The sequence below is a fragment of the Lampris incognitus genome, chromosome 20 (assembly GCF_029633865.1).
Source record: "Lampris incognitus isolate fLamInc1 chromosome 20, fLamInc1.hap2, whole genome shotgun sequence".
NCBI lineage: Eukaryota > Metazoa > Chordata > Actinopteri > Lampriformes > Lampridae > Lampris > Lampris incognitus.
Window position 1 is genome coordinate 32,562,211 of NC_079230.1, and position 27,018 is coordinate 32,589,228.

Below are 27,018 nucleotides of genomic sequence, written 5' to 3' on the forward strand. Positions count from 1 at the left end.
CATGAGTTTGCTCGGCAGCATCAGGAACAGGTGGGTGCGAAACAAAAGAGGGCGTATGACGCTCGTTGTCAGGGCCGCTCCTTCACGAGCGAAAGTGTGGGTCTTCAACCCAACCCGGAAGAGAGGAGTCCCCCCCCCAAGCTCGCCAGCCAGTGGGTAGGGCCCTGTGAGGTGTTGGAGCAGCTTTCGGATGTTGTGTACCGGGTGAAACTGTGTGTGCGGGGGCGAGTGGTAGTTTTGCACCGGGGCCGTTTGGCACCTTACCGCCCCTTTGCTGAAGAACCTGCAGATCAGTTTAGCCCACCCGGGACGGTCCCTCCTACACCCACAGGCCCTACCAACCGAACAGACAGTGGGGAACAGGGACCCGTGCCCCCGCGGCGGCGGAGACGGCGTCCCCTTCGCTATAGGGACTTTGTTGTCGGCTGAGGACAGGCGACACGCTGGAGGGGGTAATGCAGAGAAGAGGCTACCCCGTCAGAATTGTGCTGTCCTGTTTTACCCATCAGGCACTGCGTTCAGCTTGTCAGTTGTTATTAAATGTTTTGTAAGTGTTTTATGTGGTTTTATGCGTTTATGTGATTACTATTTGGTGTGGTGTAATTGTAGTTGTTATTCTGTTGTGTTGTGTAACTTTGGTACTGAAACCATGATCAACTTTGTTGTTCGGGTAGATGACGCCCATGTATTGTGTCGCGTTTCTCTTAAGTTTTTGTCTCTGCGTGAGTTCAATAAAGGAGATTGAAAAATTACCTTTGTCATTACTTCTACGTTCACCACAATATTTACAAAACGGAAATACTATTAGTCAGGCTCAAAATCAACTAAACTTTTAGCAAGGAAGCTACAAAAACAACAAGCGGGTAACACAACATATGAAATAAGGGACACAGACTCTTAAGACTAAGAATATGAGCGGGCAGCCCGGGAATCGCCACAGCCGGGACGCGAACCCATATCACTTGCACCGCAAGCGACAACGTTAACCAGTCGACTAAAGCAGTGTTTCTCAACTGAGACCTTTATCTACCTAAACTATAAAGGGTAACAGGACTTTTTTCTCTAATTACATCTGTTTCACAAGCGTAATCTATTGTATTTTAATAAGAGATCTCGCTCCCGTTTGCATTGTTAAAAGTTACTGCATAAAAATTCTGTTGTTACATATATCTGAAAGTTACTGAATACATATTCTGGTTTGTTACATATATCTGAAAGTTACTGAATACATATTCTGTTTTGTTACATATATCTGAAAGTTACTGAATACATATTCTGTGTTGTTACATATATCTGAAAGTTACTGAATACATATTCTGTTTTGTTACATATATCTGAAAGTTACTGAATACATATTCTGTGTTGTTACATATATCTGAAAGTTACTGAATACATATTCTGTTTTGTTACATATATCTGAAAGTTACTGAATACATATTCTGTTTTGTTACATATATCTGAAAGTTACTGAATACATATTCTGGTTTGTTACATATATCTGAAAGTTACTGAATACATATTCTGTTTTGTTACATATATCTGAAAGTTGCTGCATAAGAATTCTGTTTTGTTAACTATATCTAAGTTACAACTGAAAGCTCTTATTTTTGCCCCAAAGAGTGAATAAATGCTATAATGCAATTTAAAATTCAGTTTCTACTGTTCCTACCAAATTGCAACCCCCCTCCCCCAAGATCAGGTGGAGGGGTCCTCAGGGTAGATCAAAAATACGCAGGGGGTCCAGGACCCCAAAAAGGTTGAGAACCACTGGACTAAAGGGTCCGACCCGTTAGCCAAGCACCAACGTGTCTACTTGTCCATGCACGTTACAATATAAACAAGATTCATCCATCCATTATCTGAACCGCTTATCCTTCTCTCAGGGTCGCGGGGATGCTGGAGCCTATCCCAGCAGCCACTGACACGATCACTGGCCAGAGGATCAGCAGCCAACAGGTGGGACCTCTCCTTGTCGGCCAGTACGAGTGGCACCTGCCCTTGATTGGCCTGTGATTAGGTGCACCTGTGCTGGGGACTATGTGACCGGGTGCTTTGCAGACATACGTCGTCGAGTCTTGGAGAAGCTTAGCGTCAGTCTGCGGAAGCCCGCGTCTCCTGAACCCTCGTCTGCCTCCTCTGTGTGAGAGAGTGTTTCCTGTGTTTCGTATTTTAAGTTTATTCTTGCTTATATTTTTGCTTGCCCTGTTTGGCAGTGGGTTTTTTTTGGGTATTGTGTGTTTGCCGAAGTCCAGTAAAGCGACTTTGTACTTACCGACTGCCTCTGCCTCTGCCTCTTCTCTGTGATTGGGTCCAAACGCACGGCGTTACAGCAAGACCCGAACAGACATGGACCCAGCAGAGCTAGAGCAGTTGCGCGTCACCATTACTGCCCAAGGTGCAGTTCTTGGCGAAGAGCACACCGAGCTGCAGTCGCTGAAGGTGAGCATCCACGCCATCTCCAGCCTTTCTGGAGAGAGCCGCTCCATGCTTCAGCAGCAGGCAGCGGATCACTCCCAGCTGCAGCAGGTCCAGGCTCAACAGCAGCAGATGATGGCCGCCATCACCGGCCTCGCCACCACCGCTCTCCAGCGGCTGCGGCCTACCCAGACAGTGCCACCTGTGTCGGCAACACCCACCCCGACCGATGTGGACCCAGCGAGGGGTCGGCGTACCGGAGACAACGTAGGCCGAGCCCGGTGTCTGGGGTGAATGGCCTCCAGCGAGGGGTTGTTCGGTTGGATAACAAGCAGCTTGCCTACCGGTCTGCTGACCTTAAACCCGCTAGCCGCTATCCTGCCTACCGCCAGGTAAACCGCTGATCGAGGGATGGTGCCGAGGAGCCTCCGCTGCCCAGCGTCCCCGGGGCGCCTCCGAAACCTGCTCCACGAGCGGCTGCCACGCCGCCTCCGAGTTCCGTCTGCCACGCGGCCGTCCCGCCGCCTCCGAGTTCAGTTTGCCCCGCGGCCGTCCCGCCGCCTCCGAAGCCTGGCCGCCCGCCGGAGATGCTCTGCGTCCTGGCCGCTCTCCCGATCGGTCCCAGCATGGGTCGCCCGCTTGAGATCCCTGGCCCCGTTCGTCCTTCCCCTGGGCCCCTCTGTCCGTCCTGCTGGGTCCTTTGGTTTTGGGACGTCTGGATTGCGTCCCTGGGAGGGGGGTACTGACACGATCACTGGCCAGAGGGTCAGCAGCCAACAGGTGACCTCTCCCTGTCGGCCAGTATGAGTGGCACCTGCCCTTGACTGGCCTGTGATTAGGTGCTGGGGACTACTTGACCGGGTGCTTTGCAGACGTACGTCGTCGAGTCTTGGAGAAGCTAAGCGTCGGTCTGCGGAAGCCCGCGTCTCCTGAACCCTCGCCTGCCTCCTCTGTGTGAGTGTTTCCTGTGTTCCCTATGTTGTTTACTCTTGATTGTATTTTTGCCTGCTCTGTTTGGCAGTGTTTTTTTGGTTGTGTGTTTGCCGAAGTCCAGTAAAGCGAGTTAGTACTTATCAACTGCCTCTGCGTCTTCTTTGCGATTGGGTCCAAACGCACGGCGTTACAGTTACTGGGCGGCAGGTGGGGCGACACCCTGGACAGGCCGCCAGGCCATCACAGGGCCGACATGCGCGCGCACACACAGGGACAATTTGGTACGGCCAATTCACCTGACCTACATGTCTTTGGATTGTGGGAGGAAACCCACGCAGACAAGGGGGGAACATGCAAACTCCACACAGAGGACGACCCCCCCCCCCAAGGTTGGACTACCCCGGGGCTCAAACCCAGGGCCTTTTTGCTGTGAGGCGACCACGCTAACCATTTTTTTCCCCGAAACCGTCAGTGGTGTTAAGTGCTCAACTAATGAGGAGCGGAATATCAACACAGATACAGGAAAAATTATTAAAACTTTTTTTGATGTTATATTATATATATATATATATATATATATAAAAAAAATGAAATACAAAAAAAATGTTTAAAAAGTACTACACGTCCTTGTACACAATCCCGCTTAGAGGACGAGCAACCAATTGGAAAGGTACTTGATTCTCTCAATTTACCTGTTCTATCAGAGGAACAAATCAAACACTAACAGCTGCAGTAACTGAGACGGAGCTGAACAGCGCCATCTCCAGGCTCAAAGCGAATAAGTCACTCAGTCCAGATGGCTTCCCAGTCAGGTCAGATGCTGCAGACAGGCTCTAGAAGCGGCTTACATGTAAACATGCTGTGTGGACGCATGTTGGTGCACATGTTTTTCAGGCAGTAGCATAGTGAGCATACTTAACATGACTTATTGTCTTCAGGAAGACTTAATACAGCAGAGATGTCTCGTCAGTGCTGCAGCAGCTGCAGTACATCATCCTGGTACATCTGTGGTGAGGACACACTTAAGACTCAGAGACGCACCATGACTGCACTTATTAAGAAAGCCTGTGAGCTGTACTTCTGATGTAAAAGTGGTGACCAAGAGAAACCCTGGGCTCCTCACATCTGTTGTGCTACATGTGCAGTCAACCTAAGGTACTTGGAAATCAATGCCATTTGCAGGTCGCAATGATATGGCGACAACAGAAGGATCATGTGATGGACTGTTCTGTATGACCAATGTATCTGGCTTCTTTACCAAAAATAAGAACTCTACTGAATACCCCAACCTGTCTTCAGCCATCAGGCCAGTGCCACATGACAGTTTGTCAGTACTGAAGCCACCAGAGACATGGAGCCTAGATGAGGCAGGTGAAGATGCAACAATGCATGAACCAGATGTAGAAAACGACACTGATCCAGATGTTGAGCCCTTTATGCCTGGTTATCTTCATCTGATAACACAGCCAGGATTAAATGACCTGGTCAGGGACTTAGATTTGTTAGAAGCCAAAGCAGAACTACTTGGTTCAAAATTGCAATGATGGGGTTTGCTGTCACCAGGTACAGAAATTTCTATCTTTCGGAACCGTCAAGAACATTTGACAAACTTCTTTACGCAGGTTGACAACCACTTTCTGCACTGACATTGATGACTCTCAACAAAAGCGTCTTTTTATAGAGTCATCAAAGTTAAACCTGAAAGCTGTCCTGCTACACAATAGCAGTGTCCACCCTTCAGTACCCACTGGCTCTGCAGTACACATGAAAGAAACCTACAACAACATGGAAGTGTTGCTGGAACACATACAGTACAGCATTACTATTGTGTTCAGTCAGTGACCACACCGAGAGCCACGTTTATAACTTTTACTTAACCAACATCAACTCACAACACTTTTCACCTTGCTGTAAATTACACTGCTCCCCGCCCCTCTCAAAGGCACAGTAACTGCTAGTACTCAACCATACAAGTCAGACTTGGGCATAACACCACCCAACCAGACACAACATTTTCTCCCCCACCTCCCTTTAGAAAGTAACAACATAACATATCAGTCCCTACCCTAGATGTCCCTTAGCCATTTGTAACATAGTCCCTGTGCCAGACAGGCGAAACCCTCACCCTCTGAGGGCGAGAAGGCTGGGGAGCAGGGCCTGGCAATGGCAGTGGTGTTATGTTTCACGAATGAAGACCAGAGGCCAGTGTAGCGAAACCCAAAAGGACAGACAGACAACAGAGCACCGGGATAACCCGAAGGGCGATTTAATGCGGGGAAGAAAAACAAACAAAACTGCCACAGGGGATAATGAGAGGTGAGTCTCAGGTGGGCGTTGTTGAGACGATGTGCGCCTGGCTACCGAAGTCCGAATCCGTAGAGCGAGGGGTTGTCCGAGGAAGTCCGGGTCCGAGATCCAGGGAGTCAGGTCCGAATAGGAGGGGTCCAGGTAGAGAGACACGGAGGGACATCGCTGGAGAGGTCTTGTCAGAGCTTTACCACAGGGTTCAGTACGTCGAAGCACGGAGAGACGTTCTGGCAGGCTTCTTGTAGAGAGCTGCCCGATTGCCGCAGGTGTGCCCGGTAGATGATGGCAAACTCCTGGTGCAGTGCAGCATTCGTCTCCTCAGAGCGCGAGCCGAGCGCTCGGATGTTTCCGGCACGTCCGAGCTGGGGGAGTGGCTTGAACGTGCAGGGGAGGCAGCTGTAACCACAACAGGTGAGTTACCACCCACCCGGTTTACCTCCGGTCTGGGCTGCCAACTGAGAGCAGCAGCTGGGGACAGGGATGATGCAAGGTTTGTAGGGGCTTCAACCCTATGCAGGCGGTTTGAGTACCAATGAGTCCCATTATTCAGTCTGTAGGTAGCTGGTCCCAGCTGCTGAGTCACCTGATGGGGCTCCGACCAGTATGACTGCAGCTTGTTCTGGCGGTGGGCGTGTTTGATCCTGACCCAGTCCTCCACAGACAGAGAGGGAGTCTGTACTCGGCGGGAGGCATTGAACTTCTGTTTCATCCGGGCCTGTGAGCTTCGGACCTGAGTTCTGGCTTTCTGGAGCCCTGGGCTCTCGTGTGCAGTGGCTGGCTCCGCTCTCAAGTGGTCCAGTGGTTGCTTTAGTTCCCGCCCGATCATGAGCAGAGCCGGTGTCACCCCCGTGGTGGAGTGCTTGGATGGTCAGGAGAGTTTGGCTGAGTGCAGTGCTGAAGGTTTTCCCTTCCTCCAGACAGCCTCAAATTCCATTCTTGAGAGTTTTGTTCAGTCTTTCCACCCCTTTCCACCCCTGGCGTCCTGTTGTCAAGGTACCCGGAAGTGTTCCGGTGGTCTATAGTTCAGGAGGTGGAGACCTGCAAGACACGCAGGCCCACAGCGCCAGTAAGTGTAAAGTCCAGGGCATGGAACAAGTCTAGCCCCATGATGTTAGCCCCTTTCTGTGTGATGTAGAACCTGGTTTCAGGGACGTACTGGTGATTATACTCCACGGGAAGGCAGACTACTCCCAAAGGAGTGACACCTTTGCCCCCGTATCCACAAGGAGCGGTATGTAGGCTCCGCCCACAAGGCATGTGCAGTGGCTGAAGGAGGCCCGCTGGCTCTGAACTGTGTTGATAGGAACTGCAGCAGCCTGTGGGTCTGCAGGGGGGGGGGGAGCGGCACCAGCGTGCAAAGTGATTCATCTTGTTGCAGTGATGACAGCGCTTGCCCAGGGCAGGACATGATTTGTCCCGAGATACATGCTTTGTGGAGCCACGGTTGGTACAACGCTTGGGCCCACTCTCCCTAGACCCCCTGTCTGCCACTCTTTGCACATCAAACCTGTCACCGTCCATGTCAGCCGCCCCTGCCGTCTCCTGGGCAACAGTAGGTACTTTAAGCGGAGACGCGTTTAAGCGGTGAACTGCCGGTACAGTGACGTCACGGGCTCCTGCACAGCGCGAGAGAACTTGTAGGCTTCCAGCAGAGCCGTTTCCAGCTGCTTCCCAATCACTATAGCGTCAGATAACGTCATGGAGTCTGGTTCGAGTAACAGTCTTTCCCTCAGCTGAGCACAAGACGTTTTCTTTATTAGCTGATCAACTGTAAGTCCATCCTCCAAAGCCCCGAAGTCACAATGCTTTGCTAGCCCACGTAAGGCAGAGACGAACCGGCCCACTGACTCACCACACTTCTGGGCTCTCTGACGAGACTCAAACCGGTGCACGCGTCGGCTCCTTCCTGAGCTGAAACGGGACTGTAGTGCGTTGGTAGCCGCAGCGTAGGCGTCATCCGCCACCGAGAGTGTAGTGAAAATACGCTGCGGCTCCTGACCGAGGCAGTGCCGCAAGAGCGCACACTTCCTAGCTGCTGCTGCTAAATCCGAAGGCCCCAGAGCCAGTAAATAGTCATCAAACGACGATATCCACCGGTCCCAGGGAGCAGCTGGGTCACCAGGGTAGGCAAGGTGGCGGTGGCGACAGAACGAAGCCAGCCGTCCTCGTGCGCCAAATATTATGTTCAGTCAATGACCACACCGGGAGCCCCGTTTATAACGTTTACTTAACCAACATCAGCTCACGACACTTTCCACCTTGCCGTGAAAAGACAGGATCATCAAAAAGGTCCAGCAGAGGATGTACTTTCTCCACCAGATCAAGAAGTTCAACCTGCCTCAGGAACTTCTGATTCAGGTCTACACTGCAATAATCCAGTCTGTCCTCGGCACCTCCATCACTGTCTGGTTCGGATCGGCCACCAAACAGGACGGGGACAGACTACAACGGACAGGTAAGTCTGCAGAGAAAACCATTGGTGCCAACCTGTCCTCCATTCAGGACTTCTACACCTCCAGACTCAGGAAACGAGAAGGCAACATCACTGCAGACCCATCACACCCTGGTCACAACCTGTTCCAACTCCTCCCCTCTGGTGGGCGCTACAGAGCACTGTACCCCAAAACAACCTGTTTTATGTTGTGTTGTAGTGTTGTTATTCTATGTTAAGTACACAGAGAGCCACGAAACTAGAGTCAAATTCCATGTTTGTGCAAACCTACATGGCCAGTACACATGATTCTGATCTTGATAAGAGTATTGTGTGTGTGTGTGTGTGTGTGTGTGTGTGTGTGTGTGTAAATAACATAATTATATGATATAATTATATAATTATGTTATATGTATATTATACTATAGGTGAAATAAACAGAGATGCTTTGCTACAAGCAGAGCATCTGTTATATGTGTTATATTATGGGATTATATCTATTACATATATTATTATCATATGTGATATTGTAGATTATATTATGCATGCATTATGATATAATGATGTAAACTATATGATATGTTTAGTTTTTCTCGTATGACGTCATCACACGCCGTGAAATAAACAGATGGATTCTGAAAGTCGCACACGCGCTGCCGACCCCGTCCGTCGTGCACGGTCTTGGCCGCTGTTGGTGCGTTCTGCGAACCGGAAGAGGGGAGGAGGCGAACGTTAGGAGGCGACACCTCCGCTTATTAGCGCTGACACCTGACTTCATTCAATGAGTTGTGGCGAACGTTAAGCTCGCGGTTTGATTCGGTCCTCGTGAGGAATTGGAACTCGGTCAACGTCCAGCTGCGGTTCGGAGGCGCGCGCGTACACAGCTGCAGCAGAACGGTAAGCGCGAGCCGCGCAGCGCCTCTAGAACGCGACAGGCCAGAAGCGCCTCAGTGTTGTGCTCGCTAGCTAGCTAGCTCGCTAGCCCGCTAGCCAGCGCACGTTAGCAGGCTAGCTAGCCGCTAGGCGTTAGCCGGGCTGCAGCAGCCCTGCGGCTCCTGGAATACCTCGTTCCGTGTTGCACGAACGGCTGCAGCCCGGCGCGAGGAGCTGCACGCAGCGCCGCGCGTGCTGCTCCCGCCCGCGCTGTGCAGGCCGCGCTGCCCGCCGGAGCGCCGTCAGCCGAGGTACCCCGGCTAGCTAGCTTCACGCCTCCCTCCCTCCCTGCCTCCCTCCCCGCCCGCCTGCCTCTGCCCGCCCGCCTGCCTCTGCCCGCCCGCCTGCCTCTGCCGCTAGCTCTGGCGCCGTCTACTTCCTGCGACCGAACGCTGTTTTCTCTTACGTAATGTGTAGCGTGCCCTAACACTGTCACTGCCTAGGCCAGAGCCCTGACGGCGGGGCGACCGGCGGTGTGTTCGTGGTGTAAATGTTCCTGTAGAGCCTCTGGCGAGTCCTTGCCGAGAGCCTTTCCAGTAAATACACGCAGCCTTGCTACACAGCCCAGCTGCCCATTACAGGGGGGGGGGGGCGACTCGCCGCCCGGCTGCACATGGCAACAGGACTACTGGCTGTGGTCCTCGCCTTGCTCCCCCCACCTCAAGCCGTAGCGGCTGGCATGATAAGGCAGCAGCCAGCTTTGTGGCCACGCTAACTAGCTCAGCCGCCGTGTGGTGTGCCGGCGCCTCCTCATGAGCTGTTTACTTTGTAACCATCAGTCGGCACGCGCTGGCACAGCCGCCCAGGGATTTGCCCTTTGTTGCACATGCAGCATGATGCAAGTGCCTATGGCGACCCCCTCACACTTTGGTACCAAATGCAGCTGTAACCCGCCAGCTGTACATTGGCAACACATGCAGCGTGACGGAGCCATAGCACAGTAGCCCCCCCCCCCCCCATACTCGATATCAAGCTTTCTTCATTGCACGTTATTACTGGATGACGAGCATGATGGTGTCCCTACCCTCCTCCCTGGATGGGATGTGACACCGGCGCTCCCCGTGCCGAGGGCTTCATGCCTCTTGGCACCATCGCTGGCGATTTTAAAGCGAATATTCCCCGATTATACCGCTTGGATGGTGGATGGGTGGATGCATGCATGGGTATTCCCCGATTATAAACCTTATCTTTGTCTATCTGACAGGGATTGCATGTGAACACACCTGCAGTTGTTCCTGGTCGTTTGCACATCTCTAGGGCAGCAGTCAAAGCCATACTACAGCTTTGCACGGTTTCTAATATTCTAATGTACACTAAATATACAGTTCCAAATACACACCCTCGTTCCCTCAGCTAAGCTACTGGTCCATTGGTATAAATGATGTCCCACAAAAGTGTTGCAGAGCATTTTATGGCCAATACAGAGGTTTACGTGTGATGCATTCTGGTATGTGTAGGCGCTGTGGGAAAGACTCTCTGAGCCGGGGAACACCAAGTTCTCTATCAATGTACTACACATTGAGGGCTTTATTGGTGCAGTCCACTACATTACTCATTAGTACTGATTGCACATGCACAAAGCCATCGGTAAAGTCTCCCTTTATTCCATTTATACTGGTGTCCCTTAAAATGGAAATGTGTTCATGTGATTGTTGACTTATTACATTGTAAGTATACTGGTACTACATCTACCTCAGGCATATATGTAAGTAACCTGCTAACATCTATTTCAGCATCGCTGATAGATTCCCCTGCACCATCGCACCTTATCAACTCTTATTTCACCTGTATATAGTCAATCCTTGTGTATATCTCTGAAGATTGTGGTGTTGTGTTGTTAAGTTCACTGAGAGAGCCACGAAATCGGAGTCAAAATTCCATATTTGTACAAACCTGTGTGGCCAATAAACATGATTCTGATTACCAAATGACAATGAAAATGTCGTACATGTACTTTTTTTTGTTTTTTTTGTTTTTTGCTGACACTACATTTTTCGATTGGTTCAAGGCAACGAGCTGGCGCAAATTGTGGGGTGCCCGTGGATAATGCGAGACAGCGGCGGTAGCCTGGCCCAGAACCGCTGGCAGGGGGATCTGGGCTTGACTGCTGTGGGGCAGGAAGAGGCTGGAGGAGGTGAGATTTGTTCTTTTGATGACTGATTCTTTTATACATTTGGTCGGGTTATTTTACAATGGGTAATATGCCTGTGATTGTGTTTAGAGTCTGGCCATGCTTGCTGAACAATATCAATTAGTTTAATTAGCAAGGCATTTACTGTGGCTCACCATGTTGTGGATGACACATCAAGTTCTGGTGACCATATGTTAATACATGTGGACCTTTCAAACACATAATACGTGTATATAATACGAAAGTTTTGTATTTGTGAATGAAAACACAAGTATACAAAAGCTTTTATGGGTGCTTGAGATGGAAAAGTAGCTGTGTTGGTAAGGAGATGTTTTAAAAGGCGATGGAAACGGAATTCAGAATGCTCTAATGGCAAGCAATACTTGTCAGATCCTTTTCACCCTTCAAGTTTTTTTGAAAACTAGTTAGTTCTGTACAGGGGGAGGTTGCTTATTCGCTAAAAAAAACTTACCAAACCACAACTGGTGAATTCTGGACTTTCCTGAAGTTCACCAGACAGGTAGGTGATTGGTAGCATGGCTAGTGTCTCGTGCTGTGCTGAAAACCCGTGGCAGAGATGCAGAAGGTATTGGTATTTGCCTTGGTGTTAGGGTCACTCTGGAAAGTTTCATTTGGGCCAATTCCACTATCAAACCCAAACTGCTAGGTAGCGTAGTTTAGGTAGGGTAGACAGTTGCTACATGTTTGGCGGTCTCATCTTTAACCATTCTTTTGCATGCTGTTAAACATGAGAGGAACACTTAGAACCAGTCTAACAAGTGTTGGTTTTTGTCTTGATGCATGCTCAATAATCCAGGTAAGAAAATCAAAGACAGTTGAATCAGTTCATCTTGACACAACATTTATTGACAGATACGTTTCATCATCATCTAAGTGACTGACTGCAGGTGTCCCCACCCTTAGAAACAATACTGTTGCATAACAACTGAAAGCAAAGACCAGTTTCATATGCAAATATGGGCTTGACCATTAACTGGAGATCCAATGACCATGTGTACTATTCACAGAGGACACCCATCTACAGGCCAGGACTCCGCAGTCTACACCATTTACAAGCCACTGGCCACTCTTTCAAGGATGAGGATGTACACATCCTTGATGGGGAGGAACGCTGGTTTGAATGGGGAGTCAAAGAGGCCATCTATGTGAAGAGGGAACGACCATCCCTGAACCGAGGGGAGGTCTAAGAGTACATCTGTTGCCATTGTAGGGCGGCACGGTGGCCTGGTGGTTAGCGCTGTTGCCTCACAGCAAGAAGGTTGTGGGTTTGAACCCTGGACGGAGCTTGTCCAACCTTGGGGGGGGGGGGTCATCCCAGGTCTTCCTCTGTGTGGAGTTTGCATGTTCTCCCCGTGTCTGCGGTGGGTTTTCTCCAGGTGCTCCAGTTTCTCCCACCATCAAACGAAACATGCATTTTATAGGGTTTATACTCCTGTCTGTGCCCCTGAGCAAGGCAGTGGGAAAAGAACTGGAGTTGGTCCCCAGGCATTGCATGAAGGCAGCAGCCCACTGCTCCTAGCTACACAGATCACAGCTTGGATGGGTTAATTTGCAGTAACTGAATTTCCCCAGGGTGATTAATAAAGGAAACCTAATCTTATACTCAGCACATTTACATGATGTTAGAAAAAGTGGATTTATTGTGTTAGTGCGACTAAAACTGCACTTTTAAAACACATGTAAACGTGTTAGTCCGACTTCAGTCGGACTAAATAGAGTTTCTGAAGTGGGACTAACGTACCTAGATGATGCGGTTGGGGATGGATTTACTCTGGCATGTCTACACTTCAATCGGCCCGAACTGGCCTAGGCGTTCTGCACATGATCCGTAGTTCCCGCGGCGGTCTTTCACCCGGAAGTCGAACAGCGTCGTATGAACAGTATCAACATGGCGGGTGCCCGAGTGAGAACCACGCATGTCTGGACAGACGAGGAGACAAACGTTTTGTTGTCTTCTGCTTTCGGACATCACCATGAGCTCCAGGGATAGCGTGCATCTCGTTTGCACCAAAAGTAAAGCGTGGAGTACGTATGACATGTACAGCGCTGTGAAGGGGTCCATGTTTTCACCGCTCCACGTGGAACCTGCTTGCCGCTTGCTAACTTGTTTGTCGCTTGTTTGGTATGTGATGCAGTAGGTCAACCGGAAGAAGGTCCAGTAGCAACCAGCTGAAAGGGGCATATCGCCACGTACCGTACCGGGGTCGGACGTACCTCCGTCAGTACATCGATTCTCCCCCTGTTCTTGTCTAATGGGACAACGGCGGTAGTCCAATTACATGACCTTGTCGAGCCGTAACCATAGCGCCACTTAACTGTGCGTGTAAATGCAGTCAATGATGTGATTGCAAACACTTCCAAATCCTCTGTGAGTAGTACACATGGCCATTGTGTCTCCAGTTAATGGTCACGGCCACATGTGCATATGAAACCGGTTGTTGTTTTCAGTCGTTATGCCACGGTATTGTTTAGAAGGGTGGGGGTACCTGCAGTCAGGTGAGGACGCTGTATTGTTTATAAGGGTGGGACACCAGCAGTCAGGTGAGGACGCTGTATTGTTTATAAGGGTGGGGACACCAGCAGTCAGGTGAGAGTAAAGAGGTCATGTAGGTGATGATTAGCTTGATCTCAGACATTGTATCCAGATGAGCTGCTTCAGCTTTCTGTGATGGTGGTTTTTGTGTGGATAAGGGGAATGTGTTCTGTCCATCACCCAGCGCCGCTGCTTATCGCCACGCCTCCACTTGGTCTTTCCTTGCACTGGTTACATGCTTAGCATGAAACGTTTTGGAGTACACCAAAATGAACTTTTTTATTCTGTTTTTTGTACCAAAAGAGTTAAAAGAATTAGAATTAACAAGCACAAAACTATTGACCCTATCAACTAAATTTGTCACCTTTTTTTTTTTTTACTGAAACTGGTTTATTTAAATGATTGGAAAGTTTCTATCTTTTACGTTCTGACTAATTCCTGAAAACAACCTGGAATGAGTAACCAGATACTCAAACAGCTAGAAGTTTAATAATTCGGGCATAATAATCTACTGCTCAGTTATGGGGAGATTGTGATCAAGATAACAGTCTGATCGAATAAATAAACTTGTTTATCATACAACTTGTGATAAAGTTGAAGAGTCGGTGTCCCTAGATTGGCCCTGTTGGCCACTACTGGTCAGGAATGTTTCATGGTGATGATTCTGTGTTCACCTAGAAGTGTGATGAGTGGTGGGGGGGTGATGTGTTGGTGTGTTGACAGAGTTGGGGTTTGGATGGGGTGGGGCAGTGGGGGTGCTGTGATTGATTTTTAATGTGGGACGTGTAATAATGTATGTGTGACATTTTTCTATCTAGGTGGGATCCCTGGGGACCACCTCATAGACCCGGCATCAGGCCACAATGTGCCCAGCCCCATGCACCTCAAACTGGGGCAGAAAGAGAAGGTCTGGACCGGCGAGTGTGTGGAGGAGGAAGAGGAAGATGGGATGGGAGGGATTGAGGCCATAGATGATGAGGAGGCCGAGAACGATTTGGATAGGGAGGGTGGGTTTGAAGGGGAGGCTTGGGACGATGAAGAGGAGGAAGAGGAGGGCGAAGAGGCGGAGGTAGAGTGGGAGGTTCCGGACATTCCCTTCCAGTTAATCCAACACCCTCACTCACAGCAACAGCAACACCACAGACCACAGCAAAAGGAAGAAGGTGTTGGTGTTGACAGTCATGACTCCCAAGTTAAAACTGGACAGTCCTCTGAATCCAGATTCCCTGTACGGTCCAGGTTTAGTGGGTTCCGATTTCTGCGAAGGCTGAGGCGCTTGCAGAGGCTTCGATCCCATGCAAGCATACGCTTCCGGCTGACACAGCATTGGAAGACTTGGCGTCAGCGGGCCCAGTGGGTGGGGACTCAGGGGCACAGGCGAGCCAGGAGAGGGCAGAGGTACGGTTTGTATTACATGCAGAGGAGGAAGAAGAGGTGCAGAGGATCCCCATACACAGATGAGGAAGACGACGACGACGAGAGGTTGACAGAGTCCGAGAGAGGTGGGAGAGATGTCGAAACTAAGAATTACACATATGTACACACTTAAGTTAACTTGCATTTAGCCATATGGTGACGCTTAATGTAGAGCTATTTAACGTGAAATCTACTGAAAACCAGTCTGCAGTCATTTTTAAGGCTAACATTATTCTTGAGTGTACTGGCAGTAAGCAAGTAAAATGTTGAAACATACCAGGAAAGGGTAAAGATTTGATTGACTGTTTCATTAGAATAATAGGACAATCAAACCAAGAACAAGTAAAGAAAGAGGCCTTTGGGGAAGGCAAGATGGGGACTAGTTAGTAGAAATGCTGCTGATGATGTGATGGATGTGGACTGATGTAGGGATGCACTGATGTCACTTTTTAACTGGCGGTACTGATTCTGATTACAAATCCTCAACTGTTGGCTAATGCAGAATACCGGTCTGATCTATTACTTTTGCTGAACAATGCAGACTTGCCCCTTTGGTTTGGGATCAATGGGCAAAACAATTCAATCAGTCAGTCAAGTTGCATTTTATATAGCACTTTTCTAGCTGCAGCAGCCACTCAACGTGCTTTGAAATAGAGTGCTTTTTTTCCCCACCATTAGAGAAATACAGGCTTCCATGTGCCAAAAAGAAAGATTTTTTTTTTGCAGTAAATCAAGCCATTTTGCCTTTATTTATGACATGTTACACATGGCTTTTGTAATCAGATCTTGGCCCGATATTTGGTGCATCCTTACATGCAACTTGCATGTAAGATGCATGCAACATGCAAGAAGATATCTGCACCAGTAAGTGTGTCTGGTTATGCTGTTGCCTTAGCCAGTCATCACCAATGGATGGAGTGATCTGGAGCTACCTGCGGACTGGAAGTTGTTATTACATAGTGTCCTGGGATACACAAACTATACAGTTTTATTATATATACAGACCTAGTTTTGGGACAAAATCACCACATTGTTCACCCATATATACTCCCACTATAAGCCAAGGCAGGCTTCTAGTGACCGGTGTGGCCAGTTCTTAGACTCTCTCCTAGGTTCTGAATGGTTAAGGCAGCTGACCAGATTCAAACCTCAACTTTTTTCTGAGGTATTCATAACAGCCCATTGGGTGCAGTTTCCCCCCATTTCTTAGTTGTTTATTCTGCTTCTTCTTTGCAGATGACCATTTTAATGGTTGCTCTGCAGACAGTCAGGAGGAAACTCTCGGGGAAAGAGTGAGGAGGGAAGGAGAGAACCCTTACTCTGCTGGCAGGGACAAACCAGTAGAGCTGGTCCTCACTGCAGAACACATGAGCTGTGTGACTGGTATGGACAACATGCTTATCTGAATGTGCTATATCTCGCCTTAGCTAGGACATGACTAACCCTCACCCTGAAGTTTATCTAGGTCAACAAACAAATAAAAATAACATTGATAGGAATTGTATAAATGTGCTAATCAAATAGTTGCTTTTCCAGAATTTTTTTTTTTTGTTGTGGCTTTTTCCCCCTCTTTTCTCCCCAATTGTACTTGGCCAATTACTCCAGTCTTCCAAGCCGTCCCGGTCGCTGCTCCACCCCCTCTGCTTATCCGGGGAGGGCTGCAGACTACCATATGTCTCCTCCAATACATGTGGAGTCCCCAGCCGCTTCTTTTCACCTGACGGTGAGGAGTTTCACCAGGGGATGTAGCACGTGGGAGGATCACGCTATTCCCTCCAGTTCCCCCTCCCCCCCGAACAGGCGCCCCGACTGACCAGAGGAGGCGCTAGTGCAGCGATCAGGACACATACACACATCCGACCTCCCACCCGCAGCCACGGCCAGTTGTGTCTGTAGGGACGCCCGACCAAGCCGGAGGTAACACGGGGATTTGAACCGGCGATCCTCGTGTTGGTAGGCAATGGAACTTTTCCAGAAAAAATTTAATTACCCATTTATTTCTGATTTACAGAATTTGACAGGCCTACAGAATCTGTTATGTTGTGAGGTGAATTCAGATGTGACTAGAAGAGTCACGGAGATCTGCAGATCCCCACCAGGCATATCTCCCCTTCTCTGTTGCTCAGACTTGGCAACAAACCACCCCTTTTTTCGCCTGTCGGGAGGGTTCTTGATCATACAGTCATAACTGTGCCCAGAAGTTTTTAGGCCGACAGGCCCAGTAGTCTGTTAGATTAGCAGCGGACAGATACACGCACACACGGACAGAAAGCTTTTCCTGCCATTATAAGACTTTTGTGCAGCGCCCAAAATGATTGAACAAGAAATATGTTAAGAAACAAAGTTTAAAAAAGCTAAAAAATGTACACAATAAAGTTTTGCCTGTCAATCTGGATGCGCAGCCACCTAGGCGGTCCCTCGCACGAAGGCGACCAAGTCTAAAATGAACTTGCACTTTCCAAAAACAAAAGGTTTGTTATGTGACTCCTAACCCTGTCTTTATTTGCACAATATAATAATAAAACTGGCTAAACTGTGTACACTCACGCAGAAGTGACTCAGAGCTATGGTTGACTCAGATTGGGCGGCAACAAGAAAATGCAAAACTTCCTGGTTTGACTGCAACCTTGAGAAAGTTGTTCCTTTAACTTTAGCACTTCGGATTATCAAAATTCTTTTGATAACGTTTGATCATGTCACTTCCTGATCTGAGTCAACAGTAGATGTGAGTCACGCATGCACACAGTTTACTTATGGGGCTTTCAGACACAGCGTGGTCTGCGCTGCGCTTGCGGCTGGGTTTGGTGTGGAAGACGGAGCAAAATAGGTGGACTTTTCACAACTTCTAGCGGGACTTTTTAAAACTTCTAGCAGGACTTTTTAAAACTTCTAGCAGGACTTTTTAAAACTTCTAGCTGGACTTGTTAAAACTTCTAGCGGGACTTGTTAAAACCTCTAGCGGGACTTTTTAAAACTTCTAGTGGGACTTGTTAAAACGTCTAGCGGGACTTGTTAAAACCTCTAGCGGGACTTGTTAAAACCTCTAGCGGGACTTTTTAAAACTTCTAGCGGGACTTTTTAAAACTTCTAGCAGGACTTTTTAAACTTCTAGCGGGACTTTTAAAACTTCTAGCGGGACTTGTTAAAACTTCTAGCAGGACTTTTTAAACTTCTAGCGGGACTTTTAAAACTTCTAGCGGGACTTGTTAAAACTTCTAGCGGGACTTGTTAAAGCTTCTAGCGGGACCTTTTAAAACTTCTAGTGGGACTTGTTAAAACCTCTAGCGGGGCTTGTTAAAGCTTCTAGTGGGGCTTTTTAAAACTTTTAGCGGGACTTTTTAAACCTCTAGCGGGACTTTTTAAAACTTCTAGCGGGACTTTTTAAACTTCTAGCGGGACTTTTTAAAACTTCTAATGGGACTTTTTAGACTTCTAGCAGAACTTTTAAAACTTCTAGCAGGACTTTTTAAAACTTCTAGCGGGACTGTTAAAGCTTCTAGCGGGACTTGTTAAAACTTCTAGCGGGACTTGTTAAAACCTCTAGCAGGACTTGTTAAAACTTCTAGCAGGACTTTTAAAACTTCTAGCAGGACTTTTTAAAACTTCTAGCGGGACTGTTAAAGCTTCTAGCAGGACTTGTTAAAACTTCTAGCGGGACTTGTTAAAACCTCTAGCGGGACTTTTTAAAACTTCTACTGGGACTTTTTAAAACTTCTAGCGGGGCTTGTTAAAGCTAATAGCGGGACTTTTTAAAACTTTTAGCGGGACTTTTTAAACTTCTAGCGGGACTTTTTAAAACTTCTAGCGGGACTTGTTAAAGCTTCTAGCGGGACCTTTTAAAACTTCTAGTGGGAGTTTTTAAAACTTCTAGTGGGACTTTTTAAAACTTCTAGTGGGACTTGTTAAAACTTCCAGCTGGACCAGTTCGTCATTTGTTGTTGCCAGCAGATGCAGCAGTCCCTGATATGCCTACTTGGCTGGATCCAAGATAGGGCTTTCCTCTCGAGGTCTGGGTGTTGTACAAGTCAGGGAATTCTGACACAATATTCTTGAACAATGCCTTTTGATTTTTCATTGTACAAACTTCAGCATTATTATGCAATGCAAGTTTTAAAATTAAACACCCCCCACACACACACAAACCTACTTATTCTGTCTGTGAACGTCTGCCACATGTGTAGACATGACAGCATCAGTCATACAGTTCAATGGCACCTCTAACAAAGTCAGGATATACATAAACAAAAAGTTAGAATTTAATTTAGCACAAGCTTTTATCCAACCCCACGTACATCCAAGAGCTAGTTGGCTTTTTAGGATATATAATATGATAATAATCTACCACTGCTAATTTCAGCTGCTCCAATTAGGGGGGGGCACAGCGGATCATATGTTTCCATTTCTTCATTTCTTCTGCATCTTCCTCTGTCACACCAGCCACCTGCATGTCCTCCCTCACCACATCCATAAACCTCCTCTTTGGCCTTCCTCTTCTCCTCTTCCCTGACAGCTCCATATTCAGCATCCTTCTCCCAATATACCCAGCATCTCTCCTCCACACATGTCCAAGCCATCTCAATCTTGTCTCTCTTGCTTTGTCTCCAAACCGTCCAACTTGAGATGTCCCTCTAATATAATCATTCCTAATCCTGTCCTTCTTCATCACTCCCAATGAAAATCTTATCATTTTCAACTCTGCCACCTCCAGCTCCACCTCCTGTCTTTTCGTCAGTGCCACTGTCTCCAAACCATGTAACATAGCTAGCTGGTCTCACTACCATCTTGTAAACCTTCCCTTTAACTCTTGCTGGTACCCTTCTGTCACAAATCACTCCTGACACTCTTCTCCACCCACTCCACCCTGCCTGCACTCTCTCCTGCACTCCTTCCTTAGTGTCTAACCTGTCATACAACTCACCATACGCCTTTTCCTTTGCCTTCACCACCTCTCTCTTTGCTTTACGCTGCACCTCCTTGTACTCCTGTCTACTTTCTTCATCTCTCTTACTATCCCACTTCTTCTTTGCCAACCTCTTCCTCTGTATACTTTGCTGTACTTCCTCATTCCACCACCAAGTCTCCTTGTCGTCCTTCCTCTGTCCTGATGACACACCAAGTACCTTCCTAGCTGTCTCCCTCACTATTTCTGCAGTGGTTGTCCAGCCATCTGGCAACTCTTCACTGCCACCCAGTGCCTGTCTTACCTCCTGCCTGAACTCCACACAACAGTCTTCCTTCTTCAACTTCCACCATTTGATCTTCGGCTGTGTCTTCACTCGCTTCCTCTTCTTGGTCTCCAAAGTCATCCTACAGACCACCATCCGATGCTGCCTAGCTACATTCTCCCCTGTCACCACCTTGCAGTCTCAAATCCCTTTCAGATGGCGCCTCCTACATAAGATATAGTCCACCTGTGTGCACTTTCCTCCACTCTTGTACGTCACCCTGTGTTCCTCCCTCTTCTTGAAATATTTTCTTTTCGCAAAATCGACCACCATCTGTCCTTCCATATTTCTCTCCTTGACTCCATACCTTCCCATCACCTTCCCATCACCTCCGTTCCCTTCACCAACATGTCCACTGAAGTCCGCTCCAATCACCACTCTCTCCTCCTTGGGTACCCTCTCCACCACGTCATCCAACTCACTCCAGAATTCTTCTTTTTCGTCCATCTCACACCCAACTTGCGGGGCATATGTGCTGATAACATTCAGCAATACACCTTCAATTTCCAGCTTCATACTCATCACTCTGTCTGACACTCTCTTCACCTCCAGCACGCTCTTGACATACTCTTCCTTCAGAATTACCCCTACCCATTTCTCCTCCCATTCGCACCATGGTAGAAGAGTTTGAACCCACCTCTGATACTCCTGGCGTTACTCCCCTTGCACACACAGTATGCCTACCTTTCTTCTCACCATCATGTCAGCCAGCTCTCTCCCTTTACCAGTCATAGTGCCAACATTCAAAGTTCCAACTCTCACCTCCACACGCCTACCCTTCCTCCTCTCTAGCTGCCTCTGGACATGCCTTCCCCCTCTCCTTCTCCTTCGCCCAACAGTAGCATAGTTTCCACCGGCACCCTGCTGGTTAACAGTACCAGTGGCGGTCGTTGGTAACCCGGGCCTCGACCGATCCGGTATGGAAATCTTATTTATGATCCTCATATTTGATTTGGCAAAGATTTTATGCCGGATGCCCTTCCTGACGCAACCCTCCCCATTTGTCCGGGCTTGGGACCGGCACTAAGAATGCGCTGGCTTGTGCATCCTCAGTGGCTGGGTATAATATGATAATATCAATTATTAATAAATAATTATTTATTATAAATAATAAATAAATATATATATGAGTGTAAGCCACAGACTTTACTGTAGAGTTTTACTGTAGACTTGTCCCAACTGGGGTTTGAACCCCCGATCTCTGGCAGGAAAACCGGTGTCCGTACCTACTGAACTATCCAGCTGTTACATAAGTTACCCATTGCAAATTTTCAAAACATACTCCCATCTTCTTCTGGGGTTTACCACTACTCTGATTTTTTTAAAGTGTCCTGTCCTGAGTGTTCCTGCTGTAGAAGTTCTCCCATATCTCCACATGTCATAAACTCGTTACATGGTTTCCAGATCCCCTCATAAACTGCCAGTTTGTTTTTCAGAGTATGTTATTCTCTCCATTGGCATACATTGCGCCATATTTTTGATCCGAGCACCAGTTGTAGGCGCTACAGTTGTCTTGCGGTTGTTTTGCCTGCAGTATAGAAACATAACTAGTTACGTTCTTTGGTTTTCACATTGAGATCTGTTGGATACAAGTGGAGCAATATCATCTTGGCATATTCACGGAAAAATTATCATAATTTTACTGTTCACCTCCTTCCAGAAGTTCTTAATTTTGTCACACTCCCAAATACAACGTATGACTTTTTCTTGAGCCTCATTACATTTAAAACAGGTGTCAGGTATATTAGCAGTAGTTCAGTTTGACGGGGCTTACATGAGTCCACACCAGCCAGTTGAAATAACTCTAAATTAGTGTTGGCTGTTTGTATTTGAGCCTCCTCACAGGCTGTGTTGTTTGAAAAATCCTCTTTTAAGTCTGCCCACCATGCATCAAGTACGGATACTAAGGTGTCATTAGAGCCAGATCAAGCCAGATCAGACCAGTACTCTAGCCATTCTTGGTAATAACTTCTGCTGAGGATGAAAGTACTCGAATTACTAATGACTGGTTTTGCATAAAAGAGATAAAACTCCTCGTTTGCAGGTATTTAAAGAAATGCTTCCTTGGGATGCTGGAGTGACTTAAGAGTGGGAGCTTGGATAGAGAGAACTAATGTTTTGGAAAGGCTTTGAATCGCCGCAAACCACGACAGGTTCTTACGCCTAGTCCACACACACGGGTATTTTGAAAACAGCCTTTTCTATACGTTTTGTTTAATCCCCCCCCCCCCCCCCCACTCATTTTGTCCCCAATTGTATCCGGCCAGTTACCCCACTCTTCCGAGCCGTCCCGGTTACTGCTCCACCCCCTGTCCCGATCCGGGGAGGGCTGCAGACTACCACATGTCTCCTGTGATACATGTGGAGTCACCAGCCGCTTCTTTTCACCAGGGGGATATAGCACGTGGGAGGATCACGCTACCCCCCCCCCCCGAACAGGTGCCCCGGCCGACCAGAGGAGGCGCTAGTGCAGAGACCAGGACACATGTCCACATCTGGCTTCCCACCTGCAGACATGGCCAATTGTGTCTGTACGGATGCCCGACCAAGCCAGAGGTAACACGGGGATTTGAACTGGCGAACCCTGTGTTGATAGGCAACAGAATAGACCGCCACGCCACCCGGATGCCCAGTTTTGTTTAATATGTTTATGGGAAATATAGTGCGTGAGAGGACAAAATGTCAGTTTAACTGCTACATTATAGTAATATAATCAAAGTACTGTGCAGCTCAATGGATCAAAATACGAAACAGCCATATTTTCTGCCTTTTTAAATGTGTTTTCATATTATACAAAGTTCAGATGCACAAAGCAAAGCAAAATAAACTAGAGATAAGTGAATTAGTGAATTAATTAATTGAAATAGACAAACGCGGTGGGACGGGTTTTGTTAATCAGAGGGCAGAGATTGAATCTACTACTACTACTTTCGGCTGCTCCCGTTAGGGGTCGCCACAGCGGATCATCCGTTTCCATTTCTTCCTGTCTTCTGTGTCTTCCTCTGGCACACCAGCCACCTGCATGTCCTCCCTCACCACATCCATAAACCTCCTCTTTGGCCTTCCTCTTCTCCTGTTCCCTGGCAGCTCCATATTCAGCATCCTTCTCCCAGTATACCCAGCATCTCTCCTCCACACATGTCCAAGCCATCTCAATCTTGTCTCTCTTGCTTTCTCTCCAAACCGTCCAACCTGAGTGGTCCCTCTAATATACTCGTTCCTAATCCTGTCCTTCTTCATCACTCCCAGTGAAAATCTTATCATCTTCAACTCTGCCACCTCCAGCTCCGCCTCCTGTCTTTTCATCAGTGCCACTGTCTCCACACCATATAACATAGCTGTTCTCACTACCATCTTGTAAACTTTCCCTTTAACTCTTGCTGATACCCTTCTGTCACAAATCACTCCTGACACTCTTCTCCACCCACTCCACCCTGCCTGCACTCTCTTCTTCACCTCTCTACTGCACTCCCCGTTACTTTGAACAGTTGACCCCAAGTATTTAAACTCAAATGCCTTTGTCACCTCCACTCCTTGCATCCTGACCATTCCACTGTCCTCCCTCTCATTCACGCATAGGTATTCCGTCTTGCTCCTACTGACTTTCATTCCTCTTCTCTCCAGTGCATACCTCCACCTCTCCAGGCTCTCCTCAACCTGCTCCCTACTCTCGCTACAGATCACAATGTCATCCGCGAACATCATCGTCCATGGAGACTCCTGCCTGATCTTGTCCGTCAACCTGTCCATCACCATTGCAAACAAGAAAGGGCTCAGAGCCGATCCTTGATGTAATCCCACCTCCACCTTGAACCCATCTGTCATTCCAACCGCACACCTCACCATTGTCACCATTCCCTCATACGTATCCTGCACCACTCCTACATACTTCTCTGCAACTCCTGACTTCCTCATACAATACCACACCTCCTCTCTCGGCACCCTGTCATATGCTTTCTCTAAATCTACAAAGACACAATGCAACTCTTTCTGGCCTTCTCTATACTTCTCAATCAACATTCTCAAAGCAAACATCACATCTGTGGTGCTCTTTCGTGGCATGAAACCATACTGCTGCTCGCTGATCATCACCTCTCCTCTTAACCTAGCTTCTATTACTCTTTCCCAAATCTTCATGCTGTGGCTGATCAACTTTATACCTCTGTAGTTGTTACAGTTCTGCACATCGCCCTTGTTCTTGAAAATCGGTACCAGTATGCTTCTTCTCCACTCCTCAGGCATCCTCTCACTTTCCAGGATTGTGTTAAACAATCTAGTTAAAAACTCCACTGCCATCTCTCCTAAACATCTCCATGCCTCCACAGGTATGTCATCAGGACCAACTGCCTTTCCACTCTTCATCCTCTTCATAGCTGCCCTCACTTCCTCCTTGCTAATCCGCTGAACTTCCTGATTCACTGTCCCTACATCATCCAACCTTCTCTCTCTCTCATTTTCTTCATTCATCAGCCCCTCAAAGTACTCCTTCCACCTTCTTAGCACACTCTCCTCGCTTGTCAGCACATTTCCATCTCTATCCTTGATCACCCTAACTTGCTGCACATCCTTTGCAGCTTGGTCCCTCTGTCTAGCCAATCGGTACAAGTCCTTTTCTCCTTCCTTAGTGTCTAATCTGTCATACAACTCACCATACGCCTTTTCCTTTGCCTTTGCCACCTCTCTCTTTGCTTTACGCTGCATCTCCTTGTACTCCTGTCTACTTTCTTCATCTCTCTGACTATCCCACTTCTTCTTTGCCAACCTTTTCCTCTGTATAATTTGCTGTACTTCCTCATTCCACCACCAAGTCTCCTTGTCTTCCTTCCTCTGTCCTGATGACACACCAAGTACCTTCCTAGCTGTCTCCCTCACTATTTCTGCAGTGGTTGTCCAGCCATCTGGCAACTCTTCACTACCACCCAGTGCCTGTGTTAACTCCTGCCTGAACTCCACACAACAGTCTTCCTTCTTCAACTTCCACCATTTGATCTTCGGCTCTGCCTTCACTCGCTTCCTCTTCTTGGTCTCCAAAGTCATCCTACAGACCACCATCCGATGCTGCCTAGCTACGCTCTCCCCTGTCACCACCTTGCAGTCTCCAATCCCTTTTAGATGGCGCCTTCTACATAAGATATAGTCCACCTGTGTGCACTTTCCTCCACTCTTGTACGTCACCCTGTGTTCCTCCCTCTTCTTGAAATATGTATTCACCACAGCCATTTCCATCCTTTTCGCAAAATCGACCACCATCTGTCCTTCCACATTTCTCTTCTTGACTCCATACCTTCCCATCACCTCCTCATCACCTCTGTTCCCTTCACCAACATGTCCATTGAAGTCCGCTCCAATCACCACTCTCTCCTCCTTGGGTACCCTCTCCACCATGTCGTCCAACTCATTCCAGAATTCTTCTTTTTCATCCATCTCACACCCAACTTGCCGGGCATATGCGCTGATAACATTCAGCAATAAGCCTTCAATTTCCAGCTTCATACTCATCACTCTGTCTGACACTCTCTTCACCTCCAGCACGCTCTTGACATACTCTTCCTTCAGAATTACCCCTACCCCATTACTCCTCCCATTCACACCATGGTAGAAGAGTTTGAACCCACCTCCGATACTCCTGGCCTTACTCCCCTTCCACCTGGTCTCTTGCACACACAGTATGCCTACCTTTCTTCTTTCCATCATGTCAGCCAGCTCTCTCCCTTTACCAGTCATAGTGCCAACATTCAAAGTTCCAACTCTCACCTCCACATGCCTACCCTTCCTCCTCTCTAGCTGCCTCTGGACATGCTTTCCCCCTCTCCTTCTCCTTCGCCCAACAGTAGCATAGTTTCCACCGACACCCTGCTGGTTAACAGTACCGGTGGCGGTCGTTGGTAACCCGGGCCTCGACCGATCCGGTATGTAAGTCTTATTTATGATCCGCATATTTGATTTGGCAAAGATTTTACGCCGGATTACCTTCCTGACGCAACCCTCCCCATTTGTCCGGGCTTGGGACCGGCACTAAGGATGTACTGGCTTGTGCATCCTCAGTGGCTGGGTTTGAATGTATTGAATATATATACACATATATATATATATGTATGTATTTATATGTATATGTATGTGTGTGTGTGTTTGTGTGTATATATGTATATATATATATATATATATATATATATATATATACATATATATACAGTGCATCCGGAAAGTATTCACAGCCCTTCACTTTCCCCACATTTTGTTATGTTACAGCCTTATTCCAAAATGGATAAAATTATTTTTTTTCCTCATCAATCTACACACAATACCCCATAATGACAAAGTGAAAAAGGTTTTGTAGAAATTTTTGCAAATTTATTAAAAATAAAAAACTGAAATATTGCATGTACATAAGTATTCACACCCTTTGCTGTGACACTCAAAATTGAGCTCAGGTTCATCCTGTTTCCACCGATCATCCTTGAGATGTTTCTACATCTTGATTGGAGTCCACCTCTAGTAAATTCAATTGATCGGACATGATTTGGAAAGGCACACACCTGTCTATATAAGGTCCCACTGTTGACCTTGCATGTCAGAGCAGAAACCATGCCATGAAGTCAAAGGAATTGTCTCTTCGGACCTCCGAGACAGGATTGTATCGAGGCACAGATCTGGGGAAGGGTACAAAAAAACT

The 27,018-nt window shown here is 47.7% G+C and overlaps 1 protein-coding gene across 1 annotated transcript in view; it reads left to right on the forward strand.

Moving 5' to 3' along the window:
- Positions 1-8,822: 8,822 nt before the first annotated feature.
- The window catches only part of senp3b (SUMO specific peptidase 3b), a 48,380-nt gene continuing 30,184 nt past the window's right edge, over positions 8,823-27,018 (forward strand). The window contains exons 1-4 of the mRNA XM_056300761.1: positions 8,823-8,983; positions 11,028-11,153; positions 14,523-15,206; positions 16,357-16,503. Of these exons, the coding sequence (XP_056156736.1) occupies positions 11,066-11,153; positions 14,523-15,206; positions 16,357-16,503 (919 nt within the window). The 5' untranslated portion in view covers positions 8,823-8,983; positions 11,028-11,065. The remainder of the gene's footprint in view (positions 8,984-11,027; positions 11,154-14,522; positions 15,207-16,356; positions 16,504-27,018) is intronic.